The sequence below is a fragment of the Glycine max genome, chromosome 7 (assembly GCF_000004515.6).
Source record: "Glycine max cultivar Williams 82 chromosome 7, Glycine_max_v4.0, whole genome shotgun sequence".
Taxonomy (NCBI): Eukaryota; Viridiplantae; Streptophyta; class Magnoliopsida; order Fabales; family Fabaceae; genus Glycine; species Glycine max.
The window spans coordinates 5,525,546-5,538,927 of NC_038243.2; the positions used below are offsets into that span (position 1 = coordinate 5,525,546).

A 13,382-nucleotide genomic window follows, 5' to 3' on the forward strand; every position below is an offset into this window, starting at 1 on the left:
ATGCAAATTTAATGGTCTCTTTCTTTATTCTTATGGTCAAATAAAAAAAAAGTAATTGGTTGTCAGAGAATTAGTGACGTATAGAGTCACACTCACTCATGACGGAGGATGCTTTTCAAAAGTAGTGACCGACAATATAAAATGTTGTGGGACAGATGGCGTCTACTGATTAGGACACATCACTGACTCGGGGTCATGGATCGGTTCTCTTTTATGCAAATCACAAATACTAACAAGCAAGCAAACAAATACAATCTTCATGATTTATATTCAGCTAAATACTCAATTTAGCTCTTTAACTATATTAACGTGTTCAATGGAGTTTTGATATTTTTAAAATTTTCAATAAGAGCTTAACATATTTAATAATTCATCAATATTTTTCAAAATTGAAAATGACATCGGTATAGGATTAATTCTAATAATTTTAATATATAAAAGTATCGATTTTTAACTTTCAATATAATTTTTTATTGTTTAAAAAACAATGAATCACATTCTTATACTCCCACCTTTCTTGGTCATTTCCTCTGTTTTACGATGGTTTCATCATGTTTTTGTAACATTTATAATTTTTAAGTTTATACCTTATTTCATTTATATTGTAATATTTCATGGAGTGGCATTTAATTTAATATTCTTGTTAATCAAAATTTTTCACTAGTCAAAATCTTTTGAAAATAATCTATTTTGAGACCTAAAAAATTAGTTATGTTTGTTTTTCAGAATTAATGATCAACGTTATAACTCAATATAAGACTTTTTAACATATTTTGTTTTCATTTACACTTTTTTTTGATAATTTTTTCAGAAGGTCACTCATATGATAATTATTCAAAGCCAATCATGAATAACCGTGGAGTTCTTAAGTGGTGGACTACTAAAAAATAGATGCATCTTGTTGGTATAGGTAGTACAATTAATTTCTTTAAGTCATTATCAATTGTATAATTTCATAGCTACACAACCTTTGGGTCTCTCTTTTTGGTGTGATTCGTCGGGGTGTTACATATCCATCAATTTTTGTCTAGTTCGTTCTCAAATCACACCATATTGGGAGAGAGGTTTGCTTTGATATCATTTGTAACATTCCTAGTTTTTTACTTCTTGGTGACTCTCACACTATAACACTTTATGCGGAGACACTTCACTCAACATCTTTGTTGGTTAGAATCCTCCACTAATCAGAACCCTCCATAAGAAGCCTTTTTTGAGATCTCAAAAATCAACTTTGCTTGCTTCCACGATCAATAACTGAACCAACAAACCAACATAAAACTTTTCAGTGTGTTTTGTCCTTACATGTTTTTCGGAAAACTTTTTGAGATGTCACTCATCCCATAACTATTTCAAGCCAAATACTCTTAACAGTGGAATTGTTATGTGATTGACTATCGAAAAGTAGATGCATCTTTTTGGTATAGGTAATATCAATTAATTCCTTTCAGTCATCCTCAACTATACAATCTCATAATTACATAGCCTCTGGATCCCTCTCTTTTTGGTGTGCTTCGTTGGGGTGTTAAACACCCACCATTTTTTGCCAGGTTCATCCCCTAAATCACACTGTACTAGAGAGAGGTTTACTTTAATATCATTTGTAACATCCTTGATTTTTTACTTTTTTACGACTCTCGCACTACAATACTTTATGCAATGACACTTTACTCAATATCCTTGTTAGTTAGAATCCTTTATAGGTAGTCCTTTCAAAGACCTAAAAAATTAATTCTTCCTACTTCCAAGATTAATGACTGATCCTGTAAACCAACACAAGACTTTACAGAGTGCTTTGTCCTCACTCACATGCTTTCTGAGAAATTTTCCAGACGGTCACCCATCACATATCTACTCCAAGTCAAACACTCCTAATTGTTGAGTTTTTAAGTGATGAGGTATTAAAAAGTAAATGTATCTTGTTGGTATAGGTAATACCAATTAATTCCTATAAGTCATCTCCATATGCACAGTCTCATATTTGCACATTCTTTGGATTCTTCTTATTCTAGTGTGATTTGATTGAGATGTTATAGCCTCCATCCGCCGATGACCCATCTTTGCCTCACCTAATACTTGTGATGACCTCATATTCACCTTCGTCTCCCGCTCTTTCTTCACCTTTCTCCACCAATATCACCTTGAAAACAACCTTAAACCCTAACCCTAAAATTGACCCTTACCTCGAACCCTAACCCTATCCTTAAGCACTAATTTGCCAATCCACTAACACTTCCCCTAAACCTAACCCTTTAATGCTAAACACTAATCCTAAAGCTAATCCTAACCTTAGAAACTAACCTTAAACCATAACCCTTAACCAAACATGATCCCAACCCTAAACCATAACAGTTTCACCTTAATATTAATCCTAAATTGTAACCATAAACCCTAAACACTAATCTCAACCCTAATGTATTGCTAGTGGATACAACCAACTTTATATTGTTGCTTTTTGCCATATTGCATGTAGATTTCATTTGAAAATAGAACATGATATAATATCGTTAGTTTTTTTTTTCTTTCATGTAAACATTCACATCTTTACTTTCAATCGGTCTATGATTCTCTATGTTTAGGATCAAATTTCCACTTAAAATTTAAAGGATGCATATAGGCTAATAGAACAAATTACAATGATTTAATAATAAATCTCAATTGAGAATCAACATTATAAAGGATTTCGACATCAAATTCCTTAAAAACATAAATGATTTTGACATCAAGTTTCTCGATATAAATTCTCAAATAGTGAATCATCCACCTCTCTTGGTTGAGTTTCTCTAAGCTAACATAACTAACATAAACAAATTCACTTTATTCATTTTAAAATAATTTGTAACATGTATATATTTTAAAAATATTTGTAACCTTTTCTTTAATAAATTACTACATATATAACAAATATTATTAACTTTAACTATTACAAATTCAACAATATTCGTAATTTGGGCCTGAAAATGACTCTCAACACAACAATTAACCCAAATTATCCATAGAAATTTTGCGAAGTACATGGACTCGAAATGATTATTAAATTAAAATGATTCCAATATCTGAACATGAAACACCAAACACAATTAGTGCAAACACCTTCCTGCCTAGCGTACACTCAACACGTGGGCTCCATAAAGATTTTCACAAACATTTAACTATTTTAAAAAAATGGGATTCCATACACGTTAATTGCCCTACATCTGGACCATCGATTACGCAACCAATATATTTGACGCTCTACAAAAACTTTTCATTGCTGCAGGACCTATCACACTCTCCCATTCCAGTCGATGTCTAAGGGGTGTCTTTAGTTTAACGTTAGGTTCAACAAACACACATTCTCATTCTCATGCATATTTTGTAACTAAGAATTCATAATTTTTAATTCAACGACAGTTTAGGATCTTCTAATGATAAATCAAACATACACTAGATTGTTTTGTTTTGTTGTTCCGATTTCTAGGTGACTCTTCCCTTGGTGTGTGGAAGTGTTCCTCAATTTCTTCCTTATGCGTGAAAGTTACTCCCCCCATCCTTTTCCAACCTTATTTTTTTTATATTATATGAAGTGACCAAGACCAGTTAAAAATTACACCTTTTTTATTTTATTTTACATAAAAATCACACGTTTTGTCATGAAAGATGAATATGATATTACGGTAAATTTAAAAAATTATAAAACACCAAATTATAATATAAAAACAACATAAAACGTAAATTTTCAACTAAAATAGAATTGATATTTTTAAAAGTAATTATGAATCATTGTATATTATTAAATCTTTATTTTATTATGATATTGTTAATATAAATACAAATATTATAAAATGTAACTAAAGTATTCAAAATATCTGGAAATTGTATAATATACATTCGTATCTGAACTGCGCATCACACTAGTTACTATTTGGAATTGCTCGTGCTTCTTAGTTTGAATGACTCGAAGACTTGAATGAATTAATAGGATTATGCCACTGACCAGAGACGTTTTTGAAAATCTTGTAGTATTACGGTGTTCTGGTAGCGAAGCAAATATATGAATTGCTTTCACTGCAACTGCGAGGCTGAATTATAGCAACATAATTTATCCTAGAATTATTGGATATCATCATAAACAGTACACAATGTGTATGGGAGTAACAGAGAGAGAATACTAGCAAAATCAACAACAACGAAGACATATATGATATTGAAGTATATTGAACTATGAAGCTCCTTATTGACATATATGATATTAAAAGGTCATTTCTAAAAACTTATGATCACAATACACAAGACAACTGTAAAATATTCAAAATTAATAAATATGAAATATGCTAAAGAATGATGGGAACCATATAGGCAAGAAGTCAACACTATAATGGAAGATCACCTGAATGGCCTATGAGGCTTCTCTAAAACAGCAGAGAAGAACATTTCCTGCTCATCCTTATCAAGCTTTGGAACAACCACCCATTTGTGCTTCTTATACCTCAGCATTTTGAAGGCCTGCAAGTAATCATACAAATCTACCTTCAAGCAGAAAAAGCTGTCAATCCAAAGCAATCCCCCTGGCCTCAGAACTCTATCCCAATCATACAATATAAACTCAAGGAGCACAAGATCAATCCACCCATCAAGAAACCTTGTTGTGTGAATCAAATCTAGGGTGTTGTCAAAAAATGGAAGCCTTTGGTTTATAGTCAAGTAGAGAGGAACAAGTCCTCTTAGAGCAATCATTTCATTGAAGGGTGCTCCAAAATTGATATTGGCTGAAACTATAGTCACATTGAATTCCCTCATCCTAGCAGCAAAAATCCCAGTTCCAACACTTAAGTCCAATCCTATAAGGAAAATCTGCTGTGCGGTCTGAATCAGCTTCCAGGCTTACCCATCTTGGCATCTCATGATTGGTGAGGTTGAAGCAATCAACACCCTTGAAGAATCCCTTACGAGTGGCATTGCCAGCAAGACAAGCAAAGTTCTTGCACTGGTATTGACTCCATCTGACATTTCTATCATCAGGGAGTTTCCACAAGGATTCATTGACGGGAAATGGTTGTTTGTATAGCTTAGGGGATCTTGAAAAGCACCTTCTCCTAGGTAAAGGATCACAGCCATGAACCATAAGCTTTTGAGCCAGTTTCCAGTCATCGTTGCAGATCTCACCAACATCATAATCCATGTATTCTTCTAGCTCTTCCTTCATGGCAAAGCACGTGTGTCCTATGCTGGTGAAGCTTGCATTTTCCCCCATAAAATTTTGTTTTCCTAATCTGTTAGGTTTGATCCTAACATACTTGCGAATCTCTTCTCGCAGAAAGTAGTCAGCAGGCTCATCAGATTGCTTCTTTTTTGTTGAAACTACCATTTTGCTGATTATTGCCTTCATTTTGTTGATGAGACGCTGCCGCCGACTCAAGAAGTCCTAATATATCAGAAAGAAATGCACCTTGCTGGAATACAGATGGGGTCAATGATGGATCCTGTTTTGTTTCCCTCAGTTTGTCCAGTTCCTCTTCAATTTTCTGAATTACCATTTCAACAGTTTTCATCAGCACCTCATTTTGATTCCCATTTGGGACCTCAGGATTCAGAGATTGACACACCATTTTAGTGATTGCTCAACAAATAAACAGAGATAAATTGACACATATCCCACGCATACTAATAAACAGAGATTGACACACCATTTTAGTGATTGCTCAACAAATACTTAATATCAATATGCAAAAAAGTGATTGTCACCCACAAACCTATCTTCTATTTCAGGTAATCACAACTTGTTTGAAATATTAACAATTTGTGATTCAACTCTTGCCCGAATCTAGAGGAAATGCCAATAGCGCTAGGAAATGCATTAAGGATAGAAAGCACTAAAGAATGAGTTGATGCATGTGGCACCATATTTAGATACAGATAAAGTGCATCTGAAGCAAGGTTAGCATAAAACTTGGTAATCTCACGAGCACACGTTATTAGCTAGCTCATACCCGTGCCACGAATCCGTAATTCATTGACTTTCTCTATTCTGAATACGACACCGTAAATATTGTGCCAAAAAAAGAAAAAAAAGGCAGAAGACCTTGTTTGTCCCGGGAATGAATGAGCAACAAGTGCAAGCTGTCTACTAATGACGACAACCCAATGGGTCCATGAATTGAAAAAGGGAAACAAAAAGGTACTACAACCAATTTCTTAGAGAAAGTTAAAAAAAAAACACTAAAACCCCGTAAAACAACAGAGTCTAATGTTCTCACCAAGAGATTCATTCCACCGTCACACTGTGGGTCAAGCCAACAAAACTAGGGAAAAAAAGTATCCATTATATCCAATGTCAAATAAAAAATCATGGTACAAACAAAACGCAGTCGCGAATAATTTTCCCTAAAAAAGTGAAATTCCGCATTTCTGTGCATTACCAATAAATAACTCAGTAACCCGCAAAACACTTGCTAACACCATAGAATCACATAATCAAAATTCAAACCCTCCTGAAATTGCCTTGTAATCCTACACATGCTCCCACCACCACCACCACCTCATTTTTCTTCCTCAGAATTAAAAAAAAAAAAAAAGAATCACCATCTCCCGTCTACAGGGAAGATTTACATTTTGCAGAAAATTTAGATACAATTTTTTTCTTAAATGTTTTTAGTACTATTCTCTAATCAAAATTGTAGTCTTACCTCGACAATCTACACCAACATCTAAACATGAACTACTTTTTATTATGATGGTCGAGATAAAACTCGAATTTTGATAAGAAAAACAACTAAAAACATTTAAATGCTTCTCCTTTTACTTCCCCACTGAACTCAAACTACACCGGAGAAGAAAATTCAAATTCAAATTCACCTCCTCGCCCTGGCATCGGCGTACTGCGAGAGCGGCACGACCTCCTGCAGCGGCGTGGACAGCGGCGTCGGCATGGGGGAGTTCCGGCAAACGGGGCAGGACCCGTTAAGCTTGAGCCATGGGTCGAGACAACAGAGATGAAAGTAGTGTCGACACTCTGGCATCATCCTCAGCATCTCCGAATCCTTGTACTCGCACAAACAGATCGAGCATGTGCTGTCGTAATTACCTTCCTTAACGAATGGAAACTTGGGGTAGGAGTTTATGACGGCCTGGTCGAGGCCGGTGGCGACGTCGTTCTGGCGGGTGTCGTCGTCGTCGTCATCCTCGTCCTCGGGTACGAAGATCACGCGCGGGAGCACGACGCCATCGGGGGTGTGGCGGCGGTTGTTGTTGTTGTTGCGGCGGCGGAGGGTGCGGCAGCAAAGGTAGGAGGAGAGGATGAGGGTGGAGAGGAGGAAGAGAACGCCGAGGGCGATGGCGATGGAGTAGCCGAAGCCGAGGTTGGTGAGGTAAGGGGTGGTGGTGGCAGTGGGTGGAGGAGGAGAGAAGGGGTTGAAGGAGGACATTGAAGAGAAGAAGAGGAAGGATGAGATGGGGAATTCTCCATTTGTGGAAGGAAAAGGGAGGGAAATTAGAGTGAGTGTTGTTATGTTTTCTTGAGAGGGCCAAAGGAAGTTGGTGGGGGTAATTAGCTGCTGCATTTAATACAACTCTATATATTGCTTTTCGACAGCCATTTAATTGCTGCGCTGGATTCCTCATAACTCATAACTCCACCAAAACAAAAACAAACACCACACACCTCTACACTAGTTTACTTAATGATCAAATAGTATCAAACAACTAGTTCGACTTCGAGATTGTTTTAACTGTCTTTTGATTTTGAGTTTGAATTTTAAATTGAAATATGCAAATGCTTTAAACAGTTCAAAGGTTAAACTTTTTTTTAATAGAGATTATATGTATGTTTGGGAGAAATAGTCATTCTCTAATTGGTAAAATTAGATTTTAAATTCAAAATCATTTGTTAAGTTAGAACAGTTCTACAATTAATTCATGTGCTAGATGATTCAAAGATAAAATTTTACTACTTAAGTATTTAATTCAAGATTAAATTAAAGATTTTGAAGCCAATCAAGTTAAAATAATTCTAGATTTGGAATGAAAGGGGGCTTGGAATTTTGGTTGGGCGTGTGGCACAGATGAGAAGGATGTGTGCGACAAATCATATAGAACTGTGGGACCTAACTGGAGTTGTACATGTGCAGACAATCTATTGTACTGTACGGATTGTTTGTTGTAATAAACCAATCTGTTGCCGAACGAAGGCAAATTTCCCTAAAGGGGGTGTTTTTATAAAATATTTCTTTAAAGGGAGTTCTTTCGAAAAATATTACATGAGGGGACTCTTTTCTACGTCCTTTGCATGGATAATATAGCAAACCGCCACTCCTAGTGGCGAGTTTGCTGGGAAAACGCCACGTGGCACGGAAAACGCCACTCGTAGTGGCGAGTTGCCCAGCTGCAGGCCTAGCGATTTGAGTGCAAGTTGAACTCCCATTGTATAATTAAATTAGTTTTATATTTTATTTTGTAGTTTCCAGTAAAATAATTTGTATGATGATTTTTTTTAAGTAATTATTAATTAAAACTAAATGTCAGCTTTCAAGTAATTTTTTTAAATACATACATAAATTTAAATAAATTACCAATTTATTTTCCGATTATATTTGAAAGGAGAAAAGGATTTTAAACTTTTCGTAGAGTTATTTTAAACTCTAATTTATGTATGTATTTAAAAAATCCCAAAAATACAATGGAAACATCGTGAGGAAAACTGATATTTGAGTATGTATTTATACTGCCCTAAATTGACAATGGGAATGATAACCGCAAAATTAGAATAACTCTACGAAAAGTTTAAAATCCTTTTCTCCTTTCAAATATAACTCAACGAAGAAAACAGAAGTTTGAAAAGAGTTTTATTTTTTATATTAAAATTAATCAAGAAGATTTGTGACATTTGTTTTAGCTTTGAAGTTTGTTTATCGGAAAATAAATTGGTAATTTATTTAAATTTATGTATGTATTTAAAAAAATTACTTGAAAGCTGACATTTAGTTTTAATTAATAATTACTTAAAAAAATTATCATACAAATTATTTTACTGGAAACTACAAAATAAAATATAAAACTAATTTAATTATACAATGGGAGTTGCCAATGGGAGTTGCAACTTGCACTCAAATCGCAAGTTACAGTTGCAACTCCCCTTTAGGCCTGGGCAACTCGCCATTACGAGTGGCGTTCTCCGTGCCACGTGACATTTTCCCAGCAAACTCGTCACTAGGAGTGGCGGTTTGCTATATTATCCATGCAAAGTACGTAGAAAAGAGCTCCCTCATGTAATATTTTTCAAAAGGACCCCCTTTAGAGAAATATTTTGTAAAAGCACCCCCTTTAGGGAAATTTGCCCCGAACGAACTTCATTGGAGCTTTTGATAGAAAAGAAACTGACTGGGTCAAATCCAAACGTTGCTTGGAGATTTGGAGTAGGGTACATTGGTTAAGCTGATAAGAGAAACGTACATGATGTTAGACATTTTTCTAATTAAGTAACGTATTTTCGATTCATCCAGAGTCAAAATACGTGTTGATTTGCGGGGTAGGGGTTAATAAGTTTTTATTTATTTATTAAAATTAACTACTTTACTAAAACTAAAACATTAAAACAAATTAGACTTAGGGAAAAAAAGTCACATAATCATGACTTACACAAATAAATAAATGATTTTTTTAAATTTTTTTTAAATAGTTAAATCCCTCTATCATAGTAAGAAAAATTAGATAACTCAAGAGATTATCAAAGTCTTTAAATTCTTTGACGCTTGATGCTAAAGGTAGTTGAAAAATGTGACTTCATTATGCTCAAGGAAAATAACACCAAGCTATATCGATGCTTATTATGAAACCAAGTATGAATTAGTCACATAATGTCACATTAATTTAAACAAAATTTGTAACATACAATGATAAGGTTCAAGATAGCAATTTCCCCCTCTCTTACACAGCCTTTTACTGATTTTTCTTGTCTGCGAATTGTTCTTTGAGTTTGTAAATAGAGTAGGTAAATGAATCCATACATATTCACTATACTCTTTAAAGAAAAACAAATTATGAGCATACTTGTAACGTTTCAAAGAAAAATAAATGTCTGAGAGTTGATTTTGAAAAATCAAATTTTCAAAATTAAAAACTGATGCTGGAAACCATGCACAAATTTTAACCAGACACAAGTACAAGTGGGCTGACTTGATTCTAACCAACTTCACCATAATTTTGGATGGTTGCCAAATAGGCACTATGCCAAGCAGGACCATGCAAAAAGATTGTCATTTCACCCTTAATGAGCCACCTATTGGCATGAATCATTTGATATTTGCTGATTAATTTATTGAGTGTTGTTTACTGTATACTATAACTTGCTTTGTGTTCCTGTGTTCTTCTTTTGTTTTAGTTGTTTAGAAATAATAATAAAAAAGAAATGATTTTCGTACAACAAAATTTTACAAAAGAATATATAATTCTCAAATAGAAGAAAAAGAAAATGAATAATATTATAAAAATAGTCTTTGAATAGGGATGTAAATCTAATTCAACTCTAATAATTAATTCACGGAAAGATTGAGAAATTATTGAGATCCACTTGTTATTTTATTTTTTTTCTTTTGTGTTATAAATTTAAGCAGAAAAAGGAATAATTTTTTTTCGTCCTTTCCTTTCCGTTGAACTAAGCTAAGAACAACTTTAACGTAAGTTCTTATAAGGATGAATCCACTTTTTGCACGTTTGATCATAGGAGTATAAATGTGAGTTTGTTAAATGTAGGAACCGTTCTTACCGAATAATGAATTCTTATAAATAAAAAAAAATATTTTAAAAAATAATAACATGTACTGTAGTAAAGGTTTATAAAATAAGTTTACTGTTGAAATAAAATTTAACTACAGTTGAAAGCAACATAGTAGAACTAACAAAAAATGAGTTAAGAGATCGTAATGGTTCACGACTGGTGGTACTCTAATTCTAAGTAAACAAACACAAACTACTTAAGAATTGAAGAGTCTATTTTGGAATGTGAGAGAAAGATTAGGAACAAATCTGGAAAGACAGAGAAGAAGAAAGGAAAAAAAATCTAAGTTGTGCATTTAATCTAACGGTATATATTAATCTTTTCGCACGGTGCATAAGAAGTTTTAACCTCATGAAATCTTAAGCCTGTGTGATGAGCACAAATTTTATTGAGATTATAAGTGATTGTCACTCATTGAATACCCTCGAGTAATCTTACTGATCTTAAGCCTGTGTGATAAGCACAAATTAAGAATATTTTTTTAGCAAGTGAAGGTTACATTTTTTTCCACAAAGATGATAGTAGTGGTCTATTTGGTTGCAGGGCTGGCCTAAAGAAAATTTTGAGGGATACTTTTTTACTTTAACCTTTGTTTGGTATATGAAACTGTGAGAAATTAGAGGGGAAAGGGTGGATGGAAAGGTGAAAATAATTTTAAAAAATGGTGAGACCTATTATACTATTGTCACATATTTTTTTTCATTTTTCTATCCCTCCTCACTTATTTTTTGTTTCTTTTCAACCAAATACATTTAATTTTCACTTTTTTTCTCACCTATGTTACTTTTTTTTTTAATTTCCATTCACTGTAATTCTCTCCTCTCTAGCATCCCTATCAAACAGACCCTAAATGAGAAAGTTGTGTATATGACCTTTCATGTCAACATATGTGACCTTTTTGCTTCATAAAATTTAATAGCAAATAATTTATTTTGATAATTACTTTATCCTTGGCTGATCCTGATTGGTTGATAAGCTCAATGGTACAGTCCCTCATTTTCTTTTACGACTATTGTTCTTCAATGCTATGACTTACGAGTGTTTACTAAAGCCCTCCTTATAAAATTTGAACCCTTCTAAGTAACCTTGGCTTCTTGTCTTCTTTTAATCAAAGGGAAAAGAATCTTGATTTCCTTAATCCATATGCATCTTCAAGGTTTGATGACTTGTACTACAAATTGTTGCTAGCTCCCCTGATGCAACTTGGTACAGGCAGAGAGATTATCACTGCTAGTCTTATATCACGTATACAATTATATAATCACTACACTCAACTTATCAGGGGAGGGGGTGTGGAGGATAGGAATTACTACACAGAAAAGGGGCATACTTGAAGTGTACTTCCAGTACCAGAGTATGCTCTTTCATACAGGATAACCTCCAAATTATTGCTTTCCATATAACGACTGGCATAAAATCAAACTAATACCAATTGGTATCTTCTAATTAGTCATTTGGTTAAATTGCAGATGTACGGTTCATGTGGTTAATATGTTTTTCTCAATCATCAGGAGATCTGACATTAAATGTGTATGAAGAGGATTGTGAATTTGCGGACCCTGCAGGCTCATTTAAAGGGCTTCAGCGACTCAAAAGGAACTGAACTAATTTTGGATCACTTCTGGAGATCTCAAACATGCAGCTTATGAAGTGGGAAGATTTTGAAGCGAAGAAAATTTTGATACAACTTTATTCCTTTCCTAAATTTAGTTTTGCAAGTAATAGTCCTAGTTAAGAGCATTTTGTGGTCATTGCATGTTGTACTCTTTCTACAGAATGCTTATAGTGTTTTAATACATATGGTTCCATGACAGGATAGAGGAATTGGACACTGGCGATTCAACTGTATCTTGTCCTTTCCTTGGAGGCCCATTCTTTCTGGTACATTTCGAGCTTATCAGTGTATATTCCATTAATTGAACCGTGGAAGGCCAAAATTTATTAGCTGGTCTCATATTACTATAAATATTTGTTGTACGTTTTATCTGCATTTCACTGGATCCTTCTGTTTTCTAGTGTTTTCTATACTATTGGTTGCAAGTGCTAATAAACATGGTTCTGTATTCTAATAGAATTAGTTGCAGTTAGTTGTCTTCAGAAAAATGCCCATTTAACAGAGACAAAATAGCATAATTCATACTATATGCAATTCAATCTGACCATGTTGATATGTGCTGCAGCAACTGGATACACAGAATACTACTTTGATGCACAATCTGGAAAAGTATGCAGGTGATAAAAACTGTCAACTGTGAAGGCACATGTTTGATGTTTCTACCTTTCAGTGCTATCATTTTGGCAATGACCTAACCGTGGATTTGGGTTAAAAGATTATGTGGATAGGTGGTTGAAAGCAGTGCAGTTGAAGCTTGACGGCTTTGAAATATTGGATGCTATATGTAAGCTAATGAAGATCTCGTGCTTCAAATTCCATGGAAGAAGGATCAATTAGGTTATTCCTTTTTTTTTTGGATTAATAAGGGTAAACAAACATAAAATATATAACTTACAACACTTTTTTTGGTATTTTTGTCAGTGCAGGAAGCAAGACAGTCAAATAGTCAATATCAATACTTAATGATAGAGTTCATCACCCAATCTTTGTTCTTCATGACCGTTTAATACTTATAATGAC

At 34.0% G+C, this 13,382-nt stretch overlaps 2 protein-coding genes and 1 pseudogene across 2 annotated transcripts; 1 reads left to right on the forward strand and 2 right to left on the reverse strand.

Annotated features, from left to right (window-relative positions):
* Positions 1 to 4,362: 4,362 nt before the first annotated feature.
* On the reverse strand, positions 4,363 to 4,776 carry LOC121175144 (probable methyltransferase At1g29790). Its single transcript, XM_041017150.1, has one exon. The coding sequence runs from the start codon at positions 4,774 to 4,776 to the stop codon at positions 4,363 to 4,365; it is 414 nt and encodes a 137-aa protein (XP_040873084.1).
* A 1,909-nt stretch (positions 4,777 to 6,685) lies between these two features.
* Positions 6,686 to 7,647, reverse strand: LOC100807783 (RING-H2 finger protein ATL67). The gene has a single exon (XM_026129165.2). The coding sequence runs from the start codon at positions 7,533 to 7,535 to the stop codon at positions 6,828 to 6,830; it is 708 nt and encodes a 235-aa protein (XP_025984950.1). The 5' UTR covers positions 7,536 to 7,647; the 3' UTR covers positions 6,686 to 6,827.
* A 4,366-nt stretch (positions 7,648 to 12,013) lies between these two features.
* LOC106799332 (uncharacterized) lies at positions 12,014 to 13,376 on the forward strand (annotated as a pseudogene).
* Positions 13,377 to 13,382: the final 6 nt, after the last annotated feature.